This window comes from Triticum aestivum, chromosome 4A (assembly GCF_018294505.1).
Source record: "Triticum aestivum cultivar Chinese Spring chromosome 4A, IWGSC CS RefSeq v2.1, whole genome shotgun sequence".
In the NCBI taxonomy this organism is placed as follows: domain Eukaryota; kingdom Viridiplantae; phylum Streptophyta; class Magnoliopsida; order Poales; family Poaceae; genus Triticum; species Triticum aestivum.
Genome location: NC_057803.1, coordinates 31,787,755 through 31,806,619, shown reverse-complemented (window position 1 = coordinate 31,806,619; position 18,865 = coordinate 31,787,755). Strand labels below are relative to the sequence as shown.

General features: G+C 46.1%; 1 protein-coding gene and 1 pseudogene across 1 annotated transcript; one reads left to right on the top strand and one right to left on the bottom strand.

The window, feature by feature from the left end:
• The first annotated feature begins 2,681 nt into the window (after window positions 1-2,681).
• On the top strand, window positions 2,682-10,678 carry LOC123083714 (uncharacterized). Its single transcript, XM_044505666.1, has 16 exons — window positions 2,682-2,689; window positions 3,461-3,685; window positions 4,415-5,424; window positions 5,623-5,798; window positions 5,888-5,983; window positions 6,143-6,247; window positions 6,335-6,418; window positions 8,642-8,716; window positions 8,801-8,860; window positions 9,211-9,288; window positions 9,373-9,438; window positions 9,504-9,603; window positions 9,690-9,793; window positions 9,865-9,970; window positions 10,053-10,131; window positions 10,305-10,678. Exons 1-16 carry the CDS (start codon window positions 2,682-2,684, stop codon window positions 10,387-10,389), a joined length of 2,457 nt encoding a protein of 818 aa, XP_044361601.1. The 3' UTR covers window positions 10,390-10,678.
• A 348-nt stretch (window positions 10,679-11,026) lies between these two features.
• LOC123083713 (ATPase 10, plasma membrane-type-like) lies at window positions 11,027-16,533 on the bottom strand (annotated as a pseudogene).
• Window positions 16,534-18,865: the final 2,332 nt, after the last annotated feature.

Here is an 18,865-nt window from a genome sequence, read left to right as displayed (position 1 = left end):
CCGGCGAGCTCGAGGCCGTCTCCGGCGAGGCGAGGAGCAGGACGGCGCACTCCGGCGAGCGGGTCCGCAGGCGGCGGCGGTAGGCGATGACGGCGAAGGCGGACGAAGTCCGGCGACGGGACGGCTGGCAAGCGGCGGAGGTCACCGGCGGGAGGCGCACAGCGGCGTGGCGCTCCGGCGCGGAGGCGGCGCCTCGGGCAGGGCGGCGGGGATGAACAGACCCGCCGGGCGCGGCGAACGAAGGAGACAGCGGCGGCTTCGGGCCCTCGGGGGCCCTCCCTGGGCCGGGCGGGCCTCGCGCGACGTCGGGGTGGCGACGTGGCGCGCCGTGAGTGGGCGCGGGAGGCGGCGCGCTGACGTGGCAGCTCTCCATTGGTCGAGGCGACGTGGCGGCGGCGGTGGACGCGTCCGGTGACGGGCGGACATGTCCGGCGGTGCGGAGGGGGTTGGATCTAGGGTTTTGTCCGCGAAAATTTCGGTGGAGGCCACATATATATAGGTAGAGGGAGTTAAGAGAGTCCAAATGAGGTGCGGTTTTCGGCCACACTATCGTGATCGAACGATCTAGCTCAAGGAGGAGGTTTAGGTGGGTTTTGGGCCACTTTGGAGGGGTGTTGGGCTGCAACACACACGAGGCCTTTTCGGTCCCTCGGTTAATCGTTGGAGTATCAAACGAAGTTCAAATGGCACGAAACTTGACAGGCAGTCTAGCGGTAGTAAACCAAGGCCGCATGACAAGTCTCGGTCCAATCCGAAAATGTTTAACACCCGCACACGAAAAGAGGTAGAAAGGGACACCAGGTGACATAGGAGCGTCGGATTGCAAAACGGACAACGGGGAAAATGCTTGGATGCATGAGACGAACATGTATGCAAATGCGATGCACATGATGACATGATATGAGATGCATGACACGCAAGCAATGACAAGACAACAACAGCAAATAACTGGAGGACACCTGGCACATCGGTCTCAGGGCGTTACAACAGTGAGGCAGAGCTTACAAACCTCGTCATAGGGCCAACCTCGAATGACCAACTGGTCCGGAAGCTAGCTTGGGTAGAAGGAAGGGTCGCATGGCTGTCTGGCCCTGGCACTGTGCCTATTGTTGTCCGGTTGATAGCTCTATTTTGATTTAATATACCCCCCCCCCCCGAACAATGGGCCAATCGACTAGTTAAAAAAGAACTTGTTTGCACATACTCTTTCCGTCCCATAATATAAGATATCAGGGCGACTCTAACCGGCCCGACCCAAATGGACACAGATTTTGTTCACTTGTTGTTTGTTTGGGTGGAAAATGGACATGCATCCGTCCGTTGTCTGTAACACCCAACGAGGCGACCCACTCATCCGTTTTTTTTCTTAAATTGTCCATTTGGACATTCTATACATTTTTACAACCAACCAAACAAATGAATGAAACATTGCACATTATTAGATAAATAAGTCACATAGTTACAACGAAATATATAAAATCACATCGTTTACAAACAAATGAATTTAAAATTATAGCAAATACATTGAAAAAATATAACATATACAACTATTGGTTTTTTGTGAGTCCACATATGCTCAACCAAATCATCTTAAAGTTGAATGTGAGTTATCGGATCACACATTTCATGATGAAATTGGATGAACTGTGCAAAATTTGCCGCTCCACTCTCAAGCTCAAGGTTTTCACCATGGTAATGCCACCCATGGTCATAGATGTTGTCATCACGCTCATCCTCTACGATCATGTTATGCATAATCACACAAGCAGTCATCACCTCCCACATAGTCTCTGAGCTCCATGTTCTAGCAGAGTGCCGCACAATAGCCCATCGAGATTGGAGCACACCAAAAGCACGCTCCACATCCTTCCTAACACTCTCTTGTTCTTTGGTAAACCTAATCCTCTTCTCTACTTGGGGATCGGAGATTATCTTCACAACATAGACGACCAAGGATAGATACCATCAGCTACGCATTATCACTTATTGTATTGGTGGCCATTGGTCTCATAGTTGACCTCTGGGGAATTACCTTTTGAAAGTCTCGAGAACCCTGGAGAGCACTAAAGCATGTTGATGTCATTGTGAGAACCGCCATGCCAAAAAAGAGTGCCAAATCCAAAGATCTCGTGATACCACAGCTTCAAGTATGACCATGCAACCATCAACATATCTCTTACTATATTGCCCCCGCCAAGCAAATTGACAGTTCTTTCATTCCCAGTGTGTATAATCAATGCTTACTAGCATCCCCGTAAAGCCTCTTGATTCATTGGTCGATAACAACCGGGCTATATCGTTAACATTTGGTTTTCTCAAGTACTCTGGGCCAAACACTCTAACATAGCTTTGCATAACCTGTATAATGACTCATGGCATGTGGACTCACTCATGCGTATGTACTCACCAACTAGATCACCGGGAACTCCGTATGCAAGCATCCGACCAGTTGCAACACATTTCTGATAAGAGGAGAAGCTAACCTTTCCAAGGGCATCGTACTTGCATTTGAAGTAATCATCATAACCCATCACTCCCTCCCGAATATGGTTGAACAGTGGTCTCGCCATCCGAAAGCGTCTTTGGAAATACTTGGCCTTGAATAGTGGGTCCGGGCGATGAAAATAATCGTTAAAGATTAGGATCTAGACATTTTCTCTGTTATGATTCAACCCAGGAGCATGGCTCGGTATCGATCCCCTAAACAATGGTCGTTGCCTCGAAATGTGCTCACGGATGATCAATGTAGCAACCACAACATCACTCTCATCGTCAGACGATTTTTGGACGATGATGAACATATAATGTTATTGTATAAAAAACGAGAGGACCGGGAAGGACGCACCACTGATGTACCAGTTATCGTGCCTACGGTAAACACTGGGTAGCCAAGTGCGGAGAGGATCTCATCCGAGCTAGCCGCCATGATCCCTTCGGAGTGAGACACCGACGGACCTGGATGGCTCTCGGTGTATTGAGCCATGTTTTTTGTCCACGGGGATCCAGACGGACGAGATAGTCGAAATGGATCGGCCGGTTGGAGTCCCTTATTACAACCAATATCAAAGTTTCTTTGGTTGCCGGAGAAAGTACACATATTAGATTTGGTTGCTCCGCTCGAGTGTTCATTGCTCCCTCACCTTGGCCCTCTTGGTAACTGGGTCAGCCAGCACTAGGCTGAGAGCCTTGGAGATACCGGCGCGGGCTCGCGGCGTCGCCCCTCTCGCTCTACTCTGGCAGAGGGCCGGGCCCTGGGACCAAAACACGAGACACGCGGCGCGGTTCACGGAACGGACCAAAACACAAGCGCGCACACGGCCGAAACGAAAAACCTCCACTTCGCTCCACCTCTCGCGCTCAGCCCGCACGCACGCCCCGCATTCCAAATGGACTGCAAGCCCTAGAGGTAGCTGTACGGAACGCGCTGCCGTCCCTCCGCCCCCGCTTCCCTCCCTCTTAGCTCGCCGGGGCGACGTGGCCTCCCCGTCTTCATCGCCGGTCGCACGCCTCCAGCCCTCGTAGCCTCGCAGCATCCCCGCGCCATCGTCGGGCACCTCGCGCCGCTCGCCGTCGCTCGCCGGCGCCGCCTCGCCGTCCCCGACGCCTTCCTCCGCTTCGGCCCCGTCGCCCCCTTCCTGCTCCTCTTCGCCCCCTTCGACGTCCCCGACAGGCACCCCGCCACAATGTAAGTGACGCCCGGTTGGAAGCTTTGGGGTTAGAGGGGGTTTGAACTTCAGGAAGTTTGGGGAATCGGGCTGGGCGCGCTGTCAGATAGTCGAAGTTTAGGGCCTCGCTGTCCCCGTCTGCCGTCGGCCGTCGCCCTTCCCGTCCCCGTCGCGTCACCCTCGACCCCCGGGTTGAGGGTTTTGGGGTCGCGGCCTGCAGGGGTTTTGGAGGGAATTTTGGGAATTCAGACTGGGCCATCGCTGTCAGACTTCAGATATGTAGGTTCAGTTATATGCCTGTTATTGTATTTTTCTTCAATCATTAACGAATACTCTTCATTAACTGTGTTGGGAGCAGTATTATTAAATTTTGCATCAACAAATAAAATTCTGCTCTTTGGTTTGCTAGAAATGCAGTATATTCCTTTGCAAGTTGATTGATGCACATGAGGATAGTCGATGTCCTTGTACAGTATGAAAGTTGATTACAAAAGAAAATTAAGACAAACAGGTTTGACCTGGAGTATTTGGTTTCTCATACATAGAGTTGATGAACTGCAATAGATGAAAAGTAATATTTGTTTCTTCATCTTAAGATATCTATTGATGAACTGCAATAGATAAAACAGTATGTTGTTCTCGTGATTATTGATTGCCAGATGGCAGTTTCTATTTTGGATACATCTATTTCTGTGATTGATGTAAAAAGACCAGCTTGCCATAAATGCTGAACTTTTTGTCTGTTTCAGGGATGATAAGAGCGATGTCAACTTTGAGAAGATTGGCCGGTCCGTGGAGAAGTCATGGCATACTTTGCTATACAAGGACCGTAACATTGTGCCTGAAGCTGTGGACCAAGGCCCGGATCCAACCTGCGTATTCTGCAGTTTTACAAAAGGGGGTCAAATGGAGATCCATCGCATATTTGCAGACAAGGGCATTCCATGCGACATCTGTTTATTTCCCAAGTCGATGGTGGAAGATTATCTTGCTTTGGATGGAATTGATATGACATTGTTCTGTCAGAACAAGGACTCTCTGCACAGGTCCTTGACAGCTAGCTATATCTTTCGAGAGTATGGTGTCGAAGCCACAAGCTCTGACTGGAAAGGCACTACTCGCCTTGCAATGAAAAGCTGCACCTATCTAGGCGACACGATTGCATTTGATCAGGTCGTGGAATTGCTTGATAAGGGCAAGCCGGTGCTTGCTATGATGATCATGGGTCCTGATTTTTGGATGCTTGGCGATGACGAAATTTACAAATGCAAACCTGTCTTCTTGTCAGGAGTGCTCCAAAAGCCGTTTGAGTACCACAGGGTACTCCTGACTGGACATGGAGAGACGGAAGTAACAAAGGAGAAGTTTGTTCCATTCCTCAACTCCCACAGCAACAAGTTTGGGCAGAACGGTGTTGGGCGTGCTTACTTCGAGGACCTAATGTGGTTTTTCACTTTGGAGGGCACCTACCCACCACTTCTTCGACATCAGCCGCCTAAAGTTAATGCACTCAACCGACCAAACCTCGACAAACTAAGGCGGCGGCCCGAGTGTGATAATCGACCAAACCTTGACATACGAAGGTGGCGGCCTGAATGTGATAACCGACGAAACCTCGATAAACCATGGAGGCGGCCTGAGTGTGATAATGGAGCAGTGAAACAAATGCAGGCACCTGGAAGAGCTGACGCTGCTTCCTCTTGGCGTCTTGACATGCCCCAGCAGATTACTAAGGTGACCAATGGTACTGCTTGGAATGGTATGACCTGTTACAAATTAAAAGCTTCTAGTTTACCGAGTTTTGATTGATTTCTGTGTAAATTAGATACCAGTTCTTTTTATTTCCTGCTGACACCACTTCGTTAGGAGTTAGTACTGTTCTTTACCGTGAGCTAGAAAATATATGCACCTTTTTGTCTCATTTAAGGGCCCTGGGCTGATCTTTGAACCTTTCCAGGTACAACCTGTCTCCGTGTTTTAACGAAGGAAATATTTGATCAAGGTTGCAAGCTTATGGCATCTGGAGTGAATGGAATTGATTTGAGAGATGGTATCTGCATGGCAGTTGATGATGTCGTGAGAAACTTGAAGAGCATGGCCCGAATGATAAACACTTTTCAGGAAATAGCACAGGTACCTCTTAATTTGCAACTAGTCACCTTCTGTACCTTTTCTTTTCTTCTGGAGACACACTACAATTTATCCATTGCCCTCTTTCGAAGGTGGGTACTATATCAGCTAATGGGGAGAAAGAACTTGGCGAGCTCATTGCAAAGGCTATTGTGATGGTTGATAAGGAGGAAGTTATCACCATTGTGGTAAGTCAAAGATTCAAATATTGTGCTTACGGTCATTACACAGTTTCTGCTCTATGTTGGCCTTGTATGCACTCAACTGGGCCCATATTATCAAACTCTTTCAGAGTATCTATTTATTCATCCTGTGTCTTTCTAAGTAGTTTGTGGAACATTTGATAGGATGGTAGCACTCGATGCAGCGAGCTTCAAGTTGTGAAATGCATAAAGCTTAAGAGAGGCTACTTCACTCGACACTTTATTACCAACCAAAAGAACAAAACATGTGTAAGTATTGTTTTTAGTTTCTTCTTAGTGTTCTGCTGTTTAAGTTTTAAATTCTTGGTTCTATATTTATGTTTTTTTTTGTTACAGGAACTAGATGATCCCTTAATCTTCATACATGATAAGATGGTATCCAATGTTCAAGCCATCAAAGTGTTGGAACTTGCTATCACGGTATTTTCATTGTTATCATGGATTGCCATGGTTTCCTCTAACTCTAATAAAACTAATGTTTTATATTTCTGCTTAAACAGGAAGGAAGGCCTCTGCTTATTGAAAGGCATGAAGGTCAGTATTAAATCCACATCACACAGCACCTTATCCACGTAATTACCCACTGGAAAACATGTTAAAGGATTTATATTTCGTAAACAACACCTTCCTCGCATTTGGACATTTCTTCTGGACATGCCCTCTTTCTTTGTATTTATGACATTCTGGTGCGAAAATTGGAAGCATTTGAAGATTCAACTTTGTATGGAGTTGCCTCTTTGGTGATTGTCTTGCCGATAGAAAATAACTTTGCACCCCTGTTCCCATCTCCTTCCTGCTGAACGGTATGCTTCCACTGACTTGATGTATTGATCTGACCAGAGCTAGCTTCTTGAGTTGTTACTCTGCTCGGACAGCATGATGCACAAGTTCCTGTAGATTTTGACAAGGAACCACGTCTGCCCTTTCTTCTAGATCTTCATTGAGTCCATAACTAAATCTGGCCATGGTGTTAGTGGTGCATGCGGCAGCTTAACTTTGAACTTTGTTATTTTTCTTTTTTGCACATGGATGCTGGTCCGACGCTCTGTTCCGTTATCCTTTTTTATAGTGGAACCTGGTCCCATTTTGGGAATCGTATGGGAAAAAATCTGGCCACGGTCGCTTCCTCCGGCTCCTCTACTCCTGTTCTTATCATCAAGATTTCCATCTCTATAATATTTATCAACACTAGAAGTACCTTGATGCAATTGCTGCAGTCGAGTCTACAAGGGCCTAGTGAAGTGCTCCGGAACAAAGCACCTTCTCATGATGTTCTCTAGTTGCGTCCATGTTTGCGGGCGTCCTCCAGCACGGCTCAATTGGTTTCACCAAATTATAGTATAACAGGTGAACTCAATTGATGCAGTTCGCACCTTTTTCTCCTCTGTCTAGCGGTGGCTATCAAAGATTTGGCCCACGCGCATCTCCCACTCCTTATAGTCATGGGGCTCAGCTTTTCCATTGGATGATGGTATGGTAGGTTTGAGTTTACCAATACCAGCATCGTCATGGTCACGATGAGTACGCCCATGAACTCCTCTCATGGCATAGCCTCCATTTGCAGCACCTCCGCAGTCATGATGGGCACGTCTTGGCGGTTGCTGGTAGAAGCTCTCAGCACCGTCGGATGGCTCTCCTCCATTATCTCCAGGGCCCTCCTCCAACTGGTGACCCTGCTGTCCAGGGAGTTGTCGATGCCCACCCCTTGCAGCAACTCCACCTCGTGACCATGACGTCGGTGTCAATTGAAGAACAGCATTGGTTAGGGAGTTGAGTTCTCTACCAAGTTTAGTCTGCAAAGCTGTTATGCGCTTCTCCACTTGGTTCAGCACATACTCCAACCCTTGAACAAAGGTTGCAGACAAGCTTGGATCATAAACAGGCAGTGGCACCTCCTCCTCCTTCAGATGTTCAACAGGAACACCGCTGGACCTCCTGGACCCATGGCAGCTTCCCAGAGAATCAAATCAGCAAAGGGGAGAAATAGTACCGTGATCAACCTTGAGCACTGATTACCAAATGATGCGCGATTATATGGAGATTTTTCATGGTAATAGCAAATATACAAGCATGAACTCAAGAACAACAGCAAAAAGTAGTTAGCTAAAATAGTAGCAATATAGTGATACGATAGCCAGTTTGGGTTATAAGGACACAACGTCACAACCCTAAACCATAAAACTTGTGAACCTAAGAGGAACCACAAGTAAGAACCTCAAGGATTCTAAATGGATTGAAGAATAGGCTCTTCAAGCCACCTACAAGAGCTAATACTTTCCTGATTTAGTGCTCAGCAGAATAACACCCAGTCTTGGGTTTTATAAACAAAACATCCAAACTCAAAACCCCCCTCCCTACATATGAGGGTGCCCCTCTATTTATAGGACCCACAAACTTGTACTACAGGCCTACTAAGGTGTGGAAGCTAGTTGGCAATAGTGGCTAGTTCATGAACCTGACTAAAAGCTACTTTTACAGCAGTAAATTTTTTTGGAAATGACTTCCTCAAGCTGCAGCTGTTAAGTCATTTTTATTTGTTAGGCATTTATCTCAGTAAAAAATCAGGAGTTACCGCACTGGCACAGGTCTGGTCATATCTAACCGTGTACATAATTTCTTAATTTCACTGGATACAAAATTTAGGTCTGCGCGGTCAAAGTTCCTGGTCATGGAGAGAACATGGAACTCAATTTACTTGCTATCGTTACAGGCGGGCAAGTATGTCAACACCCAATACCTTTTTTATTTATTCTATTTCCAAATTATCAGATTATATTAAATTTTGCACCTTGCTGGGATCAGATCTTTACTGAAGAAAATGGAATGAACCTTTTGCCTCACACACTTGGCACTTGTAAGAAGGTAAGTCGTTTTTACTGGTGGTGAACTGTATGTTTTGGTTTGGATCTTAGCAATCAAACCATCCAATAGCACAATAAAGAACCTTATTGGAAAGTATAAACTTGTGAAATTAAAATTTTCCATCCTAGTTTCTTGTGAAGAAGGTTTAATTTTGTTGGCACTGAATATTATACTTTTGTAGACTATCAGGGATAGTGCCATTCAAATTACATGAGGAACGTTCTTTGTACACATAGAAGGGACACTGTTAATTTGATTCTTGTATAGGAGATTGTATATCTGCATTATGTTCAAGGTTGATAAGAGCTGTTTATGTGGTTAAATCAAAGTGATGAAATGTGTGTCTGTAGGTCATAGTATCTGAGGATGACTGCACAATCTTTGGTGGAGCCGCTGATGATAATACTATCGAGAACAGAACTAAGCAGGTTCAATCTTGTTTTTGTCAATTTAAAGTTTCGATGAAACATTTTATGTTACATAATCATCTCTGTGAAATTCATTTTTAACAGCTGAGATCTGCAACTGAGAAAAGCACGGGATTGGCAGAAATGTATTGTTGTGCTATTACTATGAAGGTAAAACTTATTATCATTTTGAATACGTAAACATGATCAGTATTTTGATAGGATATTTCATTTAGATTGGTGGAATGGATGAACTGGAGATTGGTGAGAAGAAAGACCGAGTGACACATGCGCTAAATGCCACGAGAGCTGCAGTTGAGGAGGGCATTGTACCAGGTACCATACTGAAACTCTGCCGTCGAGTGTTTGTGTTATTAAATATCAGGAAATCATGGCTGAAAGTGTGTTCTGTATGTACATAGGTGGTGGTGTTGCCCTGGTTTATGCGGCAAAAGACCTGGATAAGCTGGACACTGTAAATGTTGGCCAAAAGAGCGGTGTTCAGATTATTCAAAATGTCTTGAAGGTATGGATTTCTTTACTTTTCAATTAACTCCTCACATTTTTGCATCGTTACATGGATAGAGTATTCTGCAGATACCATTTCACACCAATGCTTCAAGTGCTGGTCGTGATGGTGATGACATTCTTAGCAAGATCTTAGAGCAGAACAATACTGGCCTGGCATATGATGCTGCCAAAGGTAGGGCGCCAAGTTTATTCCTTGTCTGATTTATTGGGAGTTAGAAACGTGGAAATCATATCTAAACTGATCTCCCTACCAGGTGAATATGCCGATATGCTGGAGGCCGGTTCCATTGAGCCATTTAAAGCGATCAGAATAGCCCTGATGGATGTCCAACGGTAAATTAAAAATAGTTTTGTTTAACACTGTCAATGGCTAATGATGGTATAGTCACACATCCACATGACAAACACTAGTGAAACTGCTTTAGGTCAATACTCCTGTTAGATCGATATGCAACAATACCTTTTCTTTCTTTGTGTGAGCTATGACACTTTTTTTAAAATTGCAGAGAGTCATGTCAAATGTTAACTGACACAGGCGGCCACTTGAGCCCGAAGGAAAGAACGCAGAACAAGCAATTTGCGGTGCCATGAGCAGGACGTTTTTAACCTGCTTTAACTCTGATTACTAAGTTTACATTTAGGTTTGAACATCTTATAATTTGGAACGGAGGGGGCACTTATTTGCACTATCGATCCGTGTCACTCTGTTTCATGCCTCGAATATTTGTTTGAGACAACTGTTACAGCCTACCAGGACTATGTTGCCTTTACTTGCAAGAATGCTCAACTTTGCTTCATGCTTAGTGGAGCTGGTTTACTTATTTGCAACCTTGCTGTAGAGCCAGATGACGCCAGCCAAGAGCCACCCGCTGACCGTCTATCACCAGTATCGATATCGCCATGATCATCCCTGATCACAGCTCAATCGATAATGGTGATAGACGGTTTGAAACACAGAAATGGTACATTACGGTCGTTCAATATGGCTATGATGAGAGCCATGGATGGAGGGAAGTAGTACTCCCATATCCATGCCAGAGGAACAAACCCAACCTGCAACCATACAGCGGACACAGATTAGTGCAAATTCTATCACCAGGTTATATTACGTATCCCATAATACATCGTTGATATGCTGCATTCTTACCACCATGATGCACACATCATTAATCTGTATCGACGAGGTAGAAACTACCACAAGTAACTGAACTGAATTTTTGCAGTGTTGTCATGGCATCGTGGAGCCAAACTCACCGTGTAGTTTCTCATGCGCTGGAACATGGCGCGGCTGGTGAGGACGGCGCAGACGATGACGCCGAGGCCGGGCTACGTGAACACGATGTCGTAGGCGGCCCTGGCGGCGTCCGTCGCTTCCGACACCGCGATGCCGATGTCGGCCTTCTTCAACGCCGTCGTCCGTCATCCCGCACACGTGGCCCTTGGCCTGAAGGAGCCGCACGATCTCGTGCCTGTGCTTCGGGAACACGCGCGCGAACCGGTCCGCGCTCTCCGACTAGCTCCTCCACCGACCACCGGCACCGCCGCCGCCCCGTCGCTGTCGCTGCCGCTGCCGCGGCGGCCGAACAGCGCCGCTGACGGGTGCATGTCGGTCCCTATCCCGAGGTGCCTTGCCGGCCGGTCTCCCTGGCGATCGCCAGGTGGTTGCCGGTGATCATCTTCAGGCACACGCCGAGATCCAGGGCCTTGCGGATGGTGTCGGCGCTATCATTCGTGCTGCGGCGAGTCGAACAGCGGCAGCACTGCACGCCGCAGAAGACCCATGGCCTGCCATCGCCGTGCCTCGATTTCACATGGACCTCCTGACCTCAGGCATCAAGGCAATCTGCTTCAGAATTCAGAATGCAGTGTACATCCACCAGTCTTCAGAATTCAGAATGTATGCTACTAGCATTACCTTCGGTCTTCATCTTTCCCGGCGGTTCCGCGCTGCTCTGGTGGCTTCGCGGGGAGGCGGATCAGGAGGGATGTGGCCATGGTTGACTGGTCGGCAGCGCCTCCGGTCAGATCTGCTCTGGCCGGTGCCGTTGGCGGTGGTGGCCATCTCCTTCGTCGGGGGTGGTTGGCCTTAGGCTGAATGGTCAGATCTTGAGATCCGCCGTCTAGTTCCGCGCTGCGAGTCGGGAAGACATAGTTGCCGATAAAAACCAAGCCGATGGCAGGCGATGCCGGCGTTCTGCGTTGTTACCTTGATGAAGGCATCGTCGCGTAACTACTGTCGACCCACTCGTGCTGCTTCAGGGGAAACCCTAGGATCTGGATCGGACGATGGCGGCACTGTGGTGTCGTTTTCTCTCTTGGGAGCATCATTTATGGAGAAGAGCTGAAGACAGAGGTAGGAGGTGGAGCACCCTTAAAAACAACAAATTCTTCAGTTTGTTCGATATCATAGTAACTATAAACACCATTTTCACAAATAGATAAGATTTCATTATCACTAAACTCACATAGGTAGGGAAGGTGTTTTTTAGGGTTCTTAGAGCGACAAGTAAAATCACAAAGTTCACAAAGATTCCAAGCATAACATAGCAAACAATTTATCTGATTCCATAAGAGTCTCCCTTTTTCAGACAAACGATGACGCATAAAATGAGCATGCTCATCTAAAGATTTGTCCTCAACTAAACTAGTTGGGGTTTCAGCATAAGCACATATGGATCAAAGATAATCTAAGTAGAAAACTATAAGTGGATCCATAAACCTTTTTGTTTCTGATTTTTTAATAAACACACAATTATACCAAGCAAACAAGCCAAGTAAGACATGAAGGCAAACGAAAGAAATGCGAATAAGAAGGCACATATTTTTGTATTTTCTGAAAAAGTTTTAAAAGTGGGGGAGAGGAAAACAAGAGGCAAATGACAAATAATGTAATGTAAGAGATGAGCGTTTATGATGGGTACTTGGTAGGCTTGATGTAGAACCTCTCCGGCAACGACGCCAGAAATTCTTCCTGCTACTTCTTGAGATTGCATTGGTTTTTCCCTTTAAGAGGAAACAGTGATGCAGCAAAGTAGAGATAAGTATTTCCCTCAGTTTTGAGAACCAAGGTATCAATCCAGTAGGAGATACACGCAAGTCTCCAATCTATGCACCTGCACAAACAATCAAACACTTGCACCCGACGGGATAAAGGTGTTGTCAATCCCTTCATGGTCACTTGCAAAGGTAAGATCTGATAGAGATAGATATAAAAGATTACTAAAACGTAAAACAAAGTAAAAATAAATAAATTGCAGTGAGGTATTTTTGGTTTTTTTTGGTTTATAGGTCTAAAGATATATGATGGAAAATAGACACGGGGGGCATAGGTTTCACTAGAGGCTTCTCTCTTGAAGGAAAATAATATGATGGGTGAACAAATTATTATCGAGCAATTGATAGAAAAGCGCAAAGTTATGACGATATCCAAGGCAATGATTATGAATATAGGCATCACGTCTGTGTCAACTAGACCGACTCTTGTTCTGCATCTACTACTATTACTCCACACATTGACCACTATCCAGCATGCATATAAAGTACTCCCTCCGTTTTTATTTAGTTCGCATATTAGCTTTGGTCAAAGTCAAGCTTTATTAACTTTGACCAAGTTTATAAACAAAAATATTAATATTTACAATAATAAATTAATATCATTAGATTTATTATTCAATGTACTTTCACATCATATAGATTTGTTATAGTAAATGCTTATATTTTTTTATATAAACTTGGTCAAACTTTACGAAGTTTGACTTCAATCAACTCTAATATGCAGAGTAAATAAAAACGGAGAGAGTATTAAGTTCAAAAGAACAGAGTAACGCCTTAAGCAAGATGACATGATGTAGAGGGATAAACTCAAGCAATATGATGAAAACCCCATCTTTTTACCCTTGATGGCAACAACACAATACGTGTCTCGCTACCCCTACTTTGTCACTGGGTGAGATCACCACAAGATTGAACCCAAAACCAAGCACCTCTTCCATTGCAAGAAGAACCAATCTAGTTGGTCAAACCAAACCGATAATTCAAAGAGAAATACAAAGATATCAAATCATGCATATAAGAATTCAGAGAAGATTCAAATAATATTCATAGATAAATTGTTCATAAATCCACAATTCATCGGATCTCGATAAACACACCGCAAAAGAATATTACATCAAGGAGAACATAGTATTGAGGATCAAAGAGAGAGAAGAAGCCATCTAGCTACTAGCTATATATGGACCCGTAGGTCTGTGGTAAACTACTCATGTTTCATCGGAAGGGAAATAGAGTTGATGTAGAAGCCCTCCGTGATCGAATCCCCCTCCAACAGGGTGCCGGAAAAGGTCCCTAGATGGGATATCATGGGTATCGAAGGTTACGACGGTGAAAAAGTATTTTGGTGGATGCTTCTGGTTGTTTGGGCATATTTAGGAATTTATAGGCCAAGAATTAGGGTTGGAGGAGCTCCGAGGGGCCCACCATCCCTCAGGGCACGCCCCCCCTGAGGCACGCCCCTGAGGCTTGTGGCCTCCTTGGGACTCCTCTGACTTCATCTCCAAGTCCTACGTGTGTCTTCTTGTCCAAAAAAAATAATCATGACATTTTTATTCCATTTGGACTCCATTTGATATTCCTTTTCTGTAAAACTCAAAAACAAGGAAAAAAACAAAAACTGGCACCGAGCTCTGGGTTAATAAGTTAGTCCCAAAAATAATGTAAAATAGAATATTAATGCATATAAAACATCCAAAATAGATAATATAATAGCTTGGGACAATAAAAAATTATAGATACGTTGGAGACGAATCAGACGTCATCGAGTTGAACGTGTGCTGAACGCGGAGGTGCCATACGTTCAGTACTTGATCGAGACAAATCGTTAAGGTGTACGACTACATCAACCGCGTTGATAAACGCTTCGGCTTAGCGATCTACAAAGGTATGTAGATGTTTTCCCTCTCTCGTAGCTATACATCTACATGGATAGATCTTACGTGTGCGTAGATTTTTTTTTTGTTTTCCATGCAATGTTCCCTAACACGGTGGCCCCGTTGGGCGCCGTGGTGGCGTCGACGGATGGACGGACTGGCAAGGATGATGCAGATTTCTCTTCTGAAGATGGGTCAACGGTTCGATGATGATGGCGGCGTCTAAAACGTGTGCATGTGGTGTATAAATCTGCTGCACCGGCTGTGGGTTCCGATACGTTATGTGGATGGATCGGCGATGACACCAGTTTTAGATATGAGGAGTGAGAGCACTCCACATTATCGTGTTTTATAGGTGTGAGTGGTGGCTTCGGGTGGCTTGATGAATGTTCTTGTTAACCTATGTTGAATAATAAATAAAGATGGCCCTATGCATCGATTGCTGCAGAGGCGGGTCTTAATCTTCTTTTCCAAAAAAATGTTACTAGGATTTTTTTGACGTGAAAAATATTACTAGGATTACCTGGTAAGCAACTGCTATAGTGAACGGAGGCCCCTCTCGGCGAAGCTGTCCAGGACCCATTGTGCCTTCTCGGCGATATTGTTGTTGTTCTAGCACAGGTTTGAGGATTTGTAAGACGACCACCATCAGATCAGATGTTTTGAGTTAGTATGACTTGTCACTGTAAATTATTAAGTCCCATTTCGCAAATATATATATATTATTAAGTTCCATGTTGTTAGATTACAATCGGCAGCACTGATGATATACAGTAATGAACTTCTTCAGTAAATGAGAGGGAGAACCTCCTTAGGAGCACCTTTGCTGACCCGGAACCAATTGCCGCCAAAATCAATGTATGCAATGGCCATCGTCTTGTCGACTGGATTGAACGGGACAAAGTGAACTTCAATGATGTTTGCACGTGCCTAAGAAAGAACAGGTAACATTTGTGATTTTTTGTAAGATCCAAAATGATGTTGGCTTTTCATGTTGATCATAGTAGGAAGCAATGGGGAAAAGAATACATGGTGGTGATCCTAAGATCAGTAAGGAAAAAACAAGAGGCCAGGAAAAAAACATAAAAAGGGGGGAACTTGTTCTAAATCTCAGCCCATTAGCCGATCCTCTCTAGCGGCATTGCGAACGGGTGCAATAGACAAGTTGCACCAGCTTGAACACCAAAGGTCAATGCCCTGTCGTATCGCCTGCAGAACCTCTTGGACAGAGGCCTCCTTGTTTCTGAAAGAGCACTGATTCTGCTCCATCCAAAGAGCAAAACTGGCAGAAGTAGGATTTTTCCCATCCTTGACGATGAAGCCTATCATTGCAGCATAGCCTATTAAGTAGCATTAGCCAGTAGAAGATCTTCAACTTCCCTGGCGCCCAGATCCTCCAGATAAGCTGCCTCAAACTGGTGGTGTAGTTCGCTTGGAACTACGATGTGTATGCAGCGGAAGCGGAGTAGCAGCCGCTGGCTTCTAGGTTCCACCTAATCTCGTCATGTGTGTCCAGGCTGAGGCTGATTGCCGCTGAGCGTATGAGCCTCGCCATTGCCACACAGTCTCGGACGAGCTGGTCCGTTTTCCCGTGCGCTAGGTCCATGATCCAGGTGTCTCCCTGCAGGGCAGCAGCAACTGTTCTATTCTCTATTTTAGAGTGTTTGTACAACATCAGAAACAACACCTTCAGGGTACCTGCTCCCAGCCAAGAGCAGGTCCAGAACCTTGCAGTTCGTCCATTCCCAAGTGTCACCGGTGTCACTGTGCTGAAGAAGGTTTTTTCAGTCTCTGAGCATGGGACCTCCATGCCCACCGATGGCCTGTCCGGGTGTTTCCATGCCAGCCACATCCATCTTTGCCAGAGTGCACGGCCAAACCGTTCGAGGTCCAATATGTCGAGCCCTCCCTTGTCGAGAGGGGAGCACACCTTAGTCCAGCTTACTTTACACTTTCCACCAGTAAGCTCTTCTTCCTATGCTCAAAGGAAACGCCACCTTACTTTGTCGATTTCTTTGAAAAATTTCTTTGGCATACGAAGCACAGTCATGCAAAAGGTTGGGATGGCACTTAGTACAGCTCTGACCAATATCCATCACCCTGCTATACTCAACAGTTTGCCCTTCCAACCGGCTAACCTCGCCCTGATGCGATCTAACGCAAATTTAAGGTGCACCAGCCTAGTTCTAGTCAGTGTCAGTGGCAGGCCTAGATATTTGAGTGGAAAGGCAGTGATTTGGCCCCCAAACTATGCAGGCCCTGCTGAATGTTGATGTTATCACAACGAATTGGAGTTGCCGTTGATTTCTGCCAGTTGATCTTCAGCCCTGTCGCCTCTCCAAACAGGTTCAGAATTATAAGAAATGCTTCCATCTCTTCTTTGTCTGAGTTCATGAAGATGATTGTGTCATCTGCATAAAGACTGACCTGCAACTTGAGCTCTCTCCTAGGTAGGGGTTGAATCATTTGCTGCTGGACTGCTTCATTAATCAGCCGCTGCAACGGATCAATTGCAATGATGAACATGAGAGGAGATAACGGGTCCCCCTATCGAAGACCTTTTTGGTGCTTTATCTTGCTCCTTGGGGCGTCATTGAGTAGGAATTCAAAACTACAAGACGACGGCAACCAGGCGATCCAGTCCCACCATATGGCACTGAATCCCAGCTCCTCCAGTAGCTCCGATAGGTAGTCCTTGTGATCCATTATTAATGTGCAGGCTCAAATCAGGTGAGATGATTCAGAAATCTCTTTGGGATCAGAAAGCATATTTATGATGGCCATATCAATTGCATATTGATTATCATCGCTTGATGCTCTTGCAGTCAACAAGATAATCATGTCCTTATCCATTCATCTGCTAAAAACTTGAAATTACCAAAAGGAAGCTTGCACGCAGTGTTACACTGCTAATAAATCTCAGAATTCTCAGGATATTCCACTACAAAAAAAGACACATCCGTGACATTTTGGGCCGAACGAATTTTTTCTGTCATACTTATGACACTTCTATGACAATAATTGTGACAAAACACGGTATCATCATAGATGTGGTAGGGTCCTGCTTCTATGACAAAAAATCATGATAGAAATGGGATTTTCATCCTGGGCGGGCCGGAGACGCAGTTGCATGACATTCTTTGGGCCGTCCATGATGGAAAAAACCGTGGTAGAAGCGAGGGCGAGGAAAATATCGGGGTGTTCCAGGTTACGGTGGGTGGTCGGGGCCGAGCGATGCGCGTTTCTCTCATACACGCACGCGCGTGGGTGCAAGGCGTTGGGCTCTAACTGAAACCGAGCGATTGCACTGCAGGCTACGCGTTACTGAACCCGAGCGATCGATCGATGGCTGTTAACTGAACCCGATCGAGCGATTCCTTCGCTACTGCTGCTAACTGAAGCCGATCGATGCTGCCTCTGGATGAACAGTGAGCGTTGCTGGGGGGGTTTGGATGAACACTTCCCGGTGTGGGTGGATGAACAGGACCCCGTGGTGTTGCCTCTGGATGAACACTGAGCGTTGCTGGGGGGGGGGGTTGGATGAATAGTCCCCAGTAGGGTGGATGAACAGGACCGCATGGTGTTGCCTCTGGATGAACAGGACCCCGATCAATCGAGTCGGTTGGTGCTGGATGAACAGGACCCCGTGGAGGCCTGGATAAATAGGACCACCCCGTGGAGGGCTGGATGAACAGTAGACGATGGAGGGCTGGATGAACAGTAGCCCGTGGAGGGGTGGTTGAACAGGAGCTCGTGGAGAGGGTTGGTTGAATAGTAGCCGGTGGAGTAGCGCGCGGTGGAGGCTGAATGAACAGGAGCCTGTAGATGAGAAATCGCAGGTGGAGGCTGGAGGAGGTCGACGATGGATGAACAGTAGCCCGTGGAGGCTGGAGGGGGTCGACAGTGGAGATGAACAATATCCCGTGGAGTCTCGTTTTGCGGTACGCCACACCCCTCCCGATGAACAGAACCCCCGTTTCAACCGTAGCGCTCCAACACAAGTCCGTTTCCTCTGTTTTGCGGTACGCCACACCCTTCCCGATCAACAGGACCCCGTTCCGACCGTAGGAGGTCCGTTTCCTCCGTTTTGCGGTACGCCAGAATCCTCCCGATGAACAGGATCCCGTTTCGAACGTGGCCGG

What these genes read in the sequence shown, in the direction of transcription:
- LOC123083714 (XM_044505666.1), top strand. An exon ending in AGGAAGTTATCACCATTGTG is followed by an intron (nt 5,984 to 6,142) that starts GTAAGTCAAAGA and finishes AACATTTGATAG; the next exon opens with GATGGTAGCACTCGATGCAG. An exon ending in GGCATATGATGCTGCCAAAG is followed by an intron (nt 9,971 to 10,052) that starts GTAGGGCGCCAA and finishes TCTCCCTACCAG; the next exon opens with GTGAATATGCCGATATGCTG.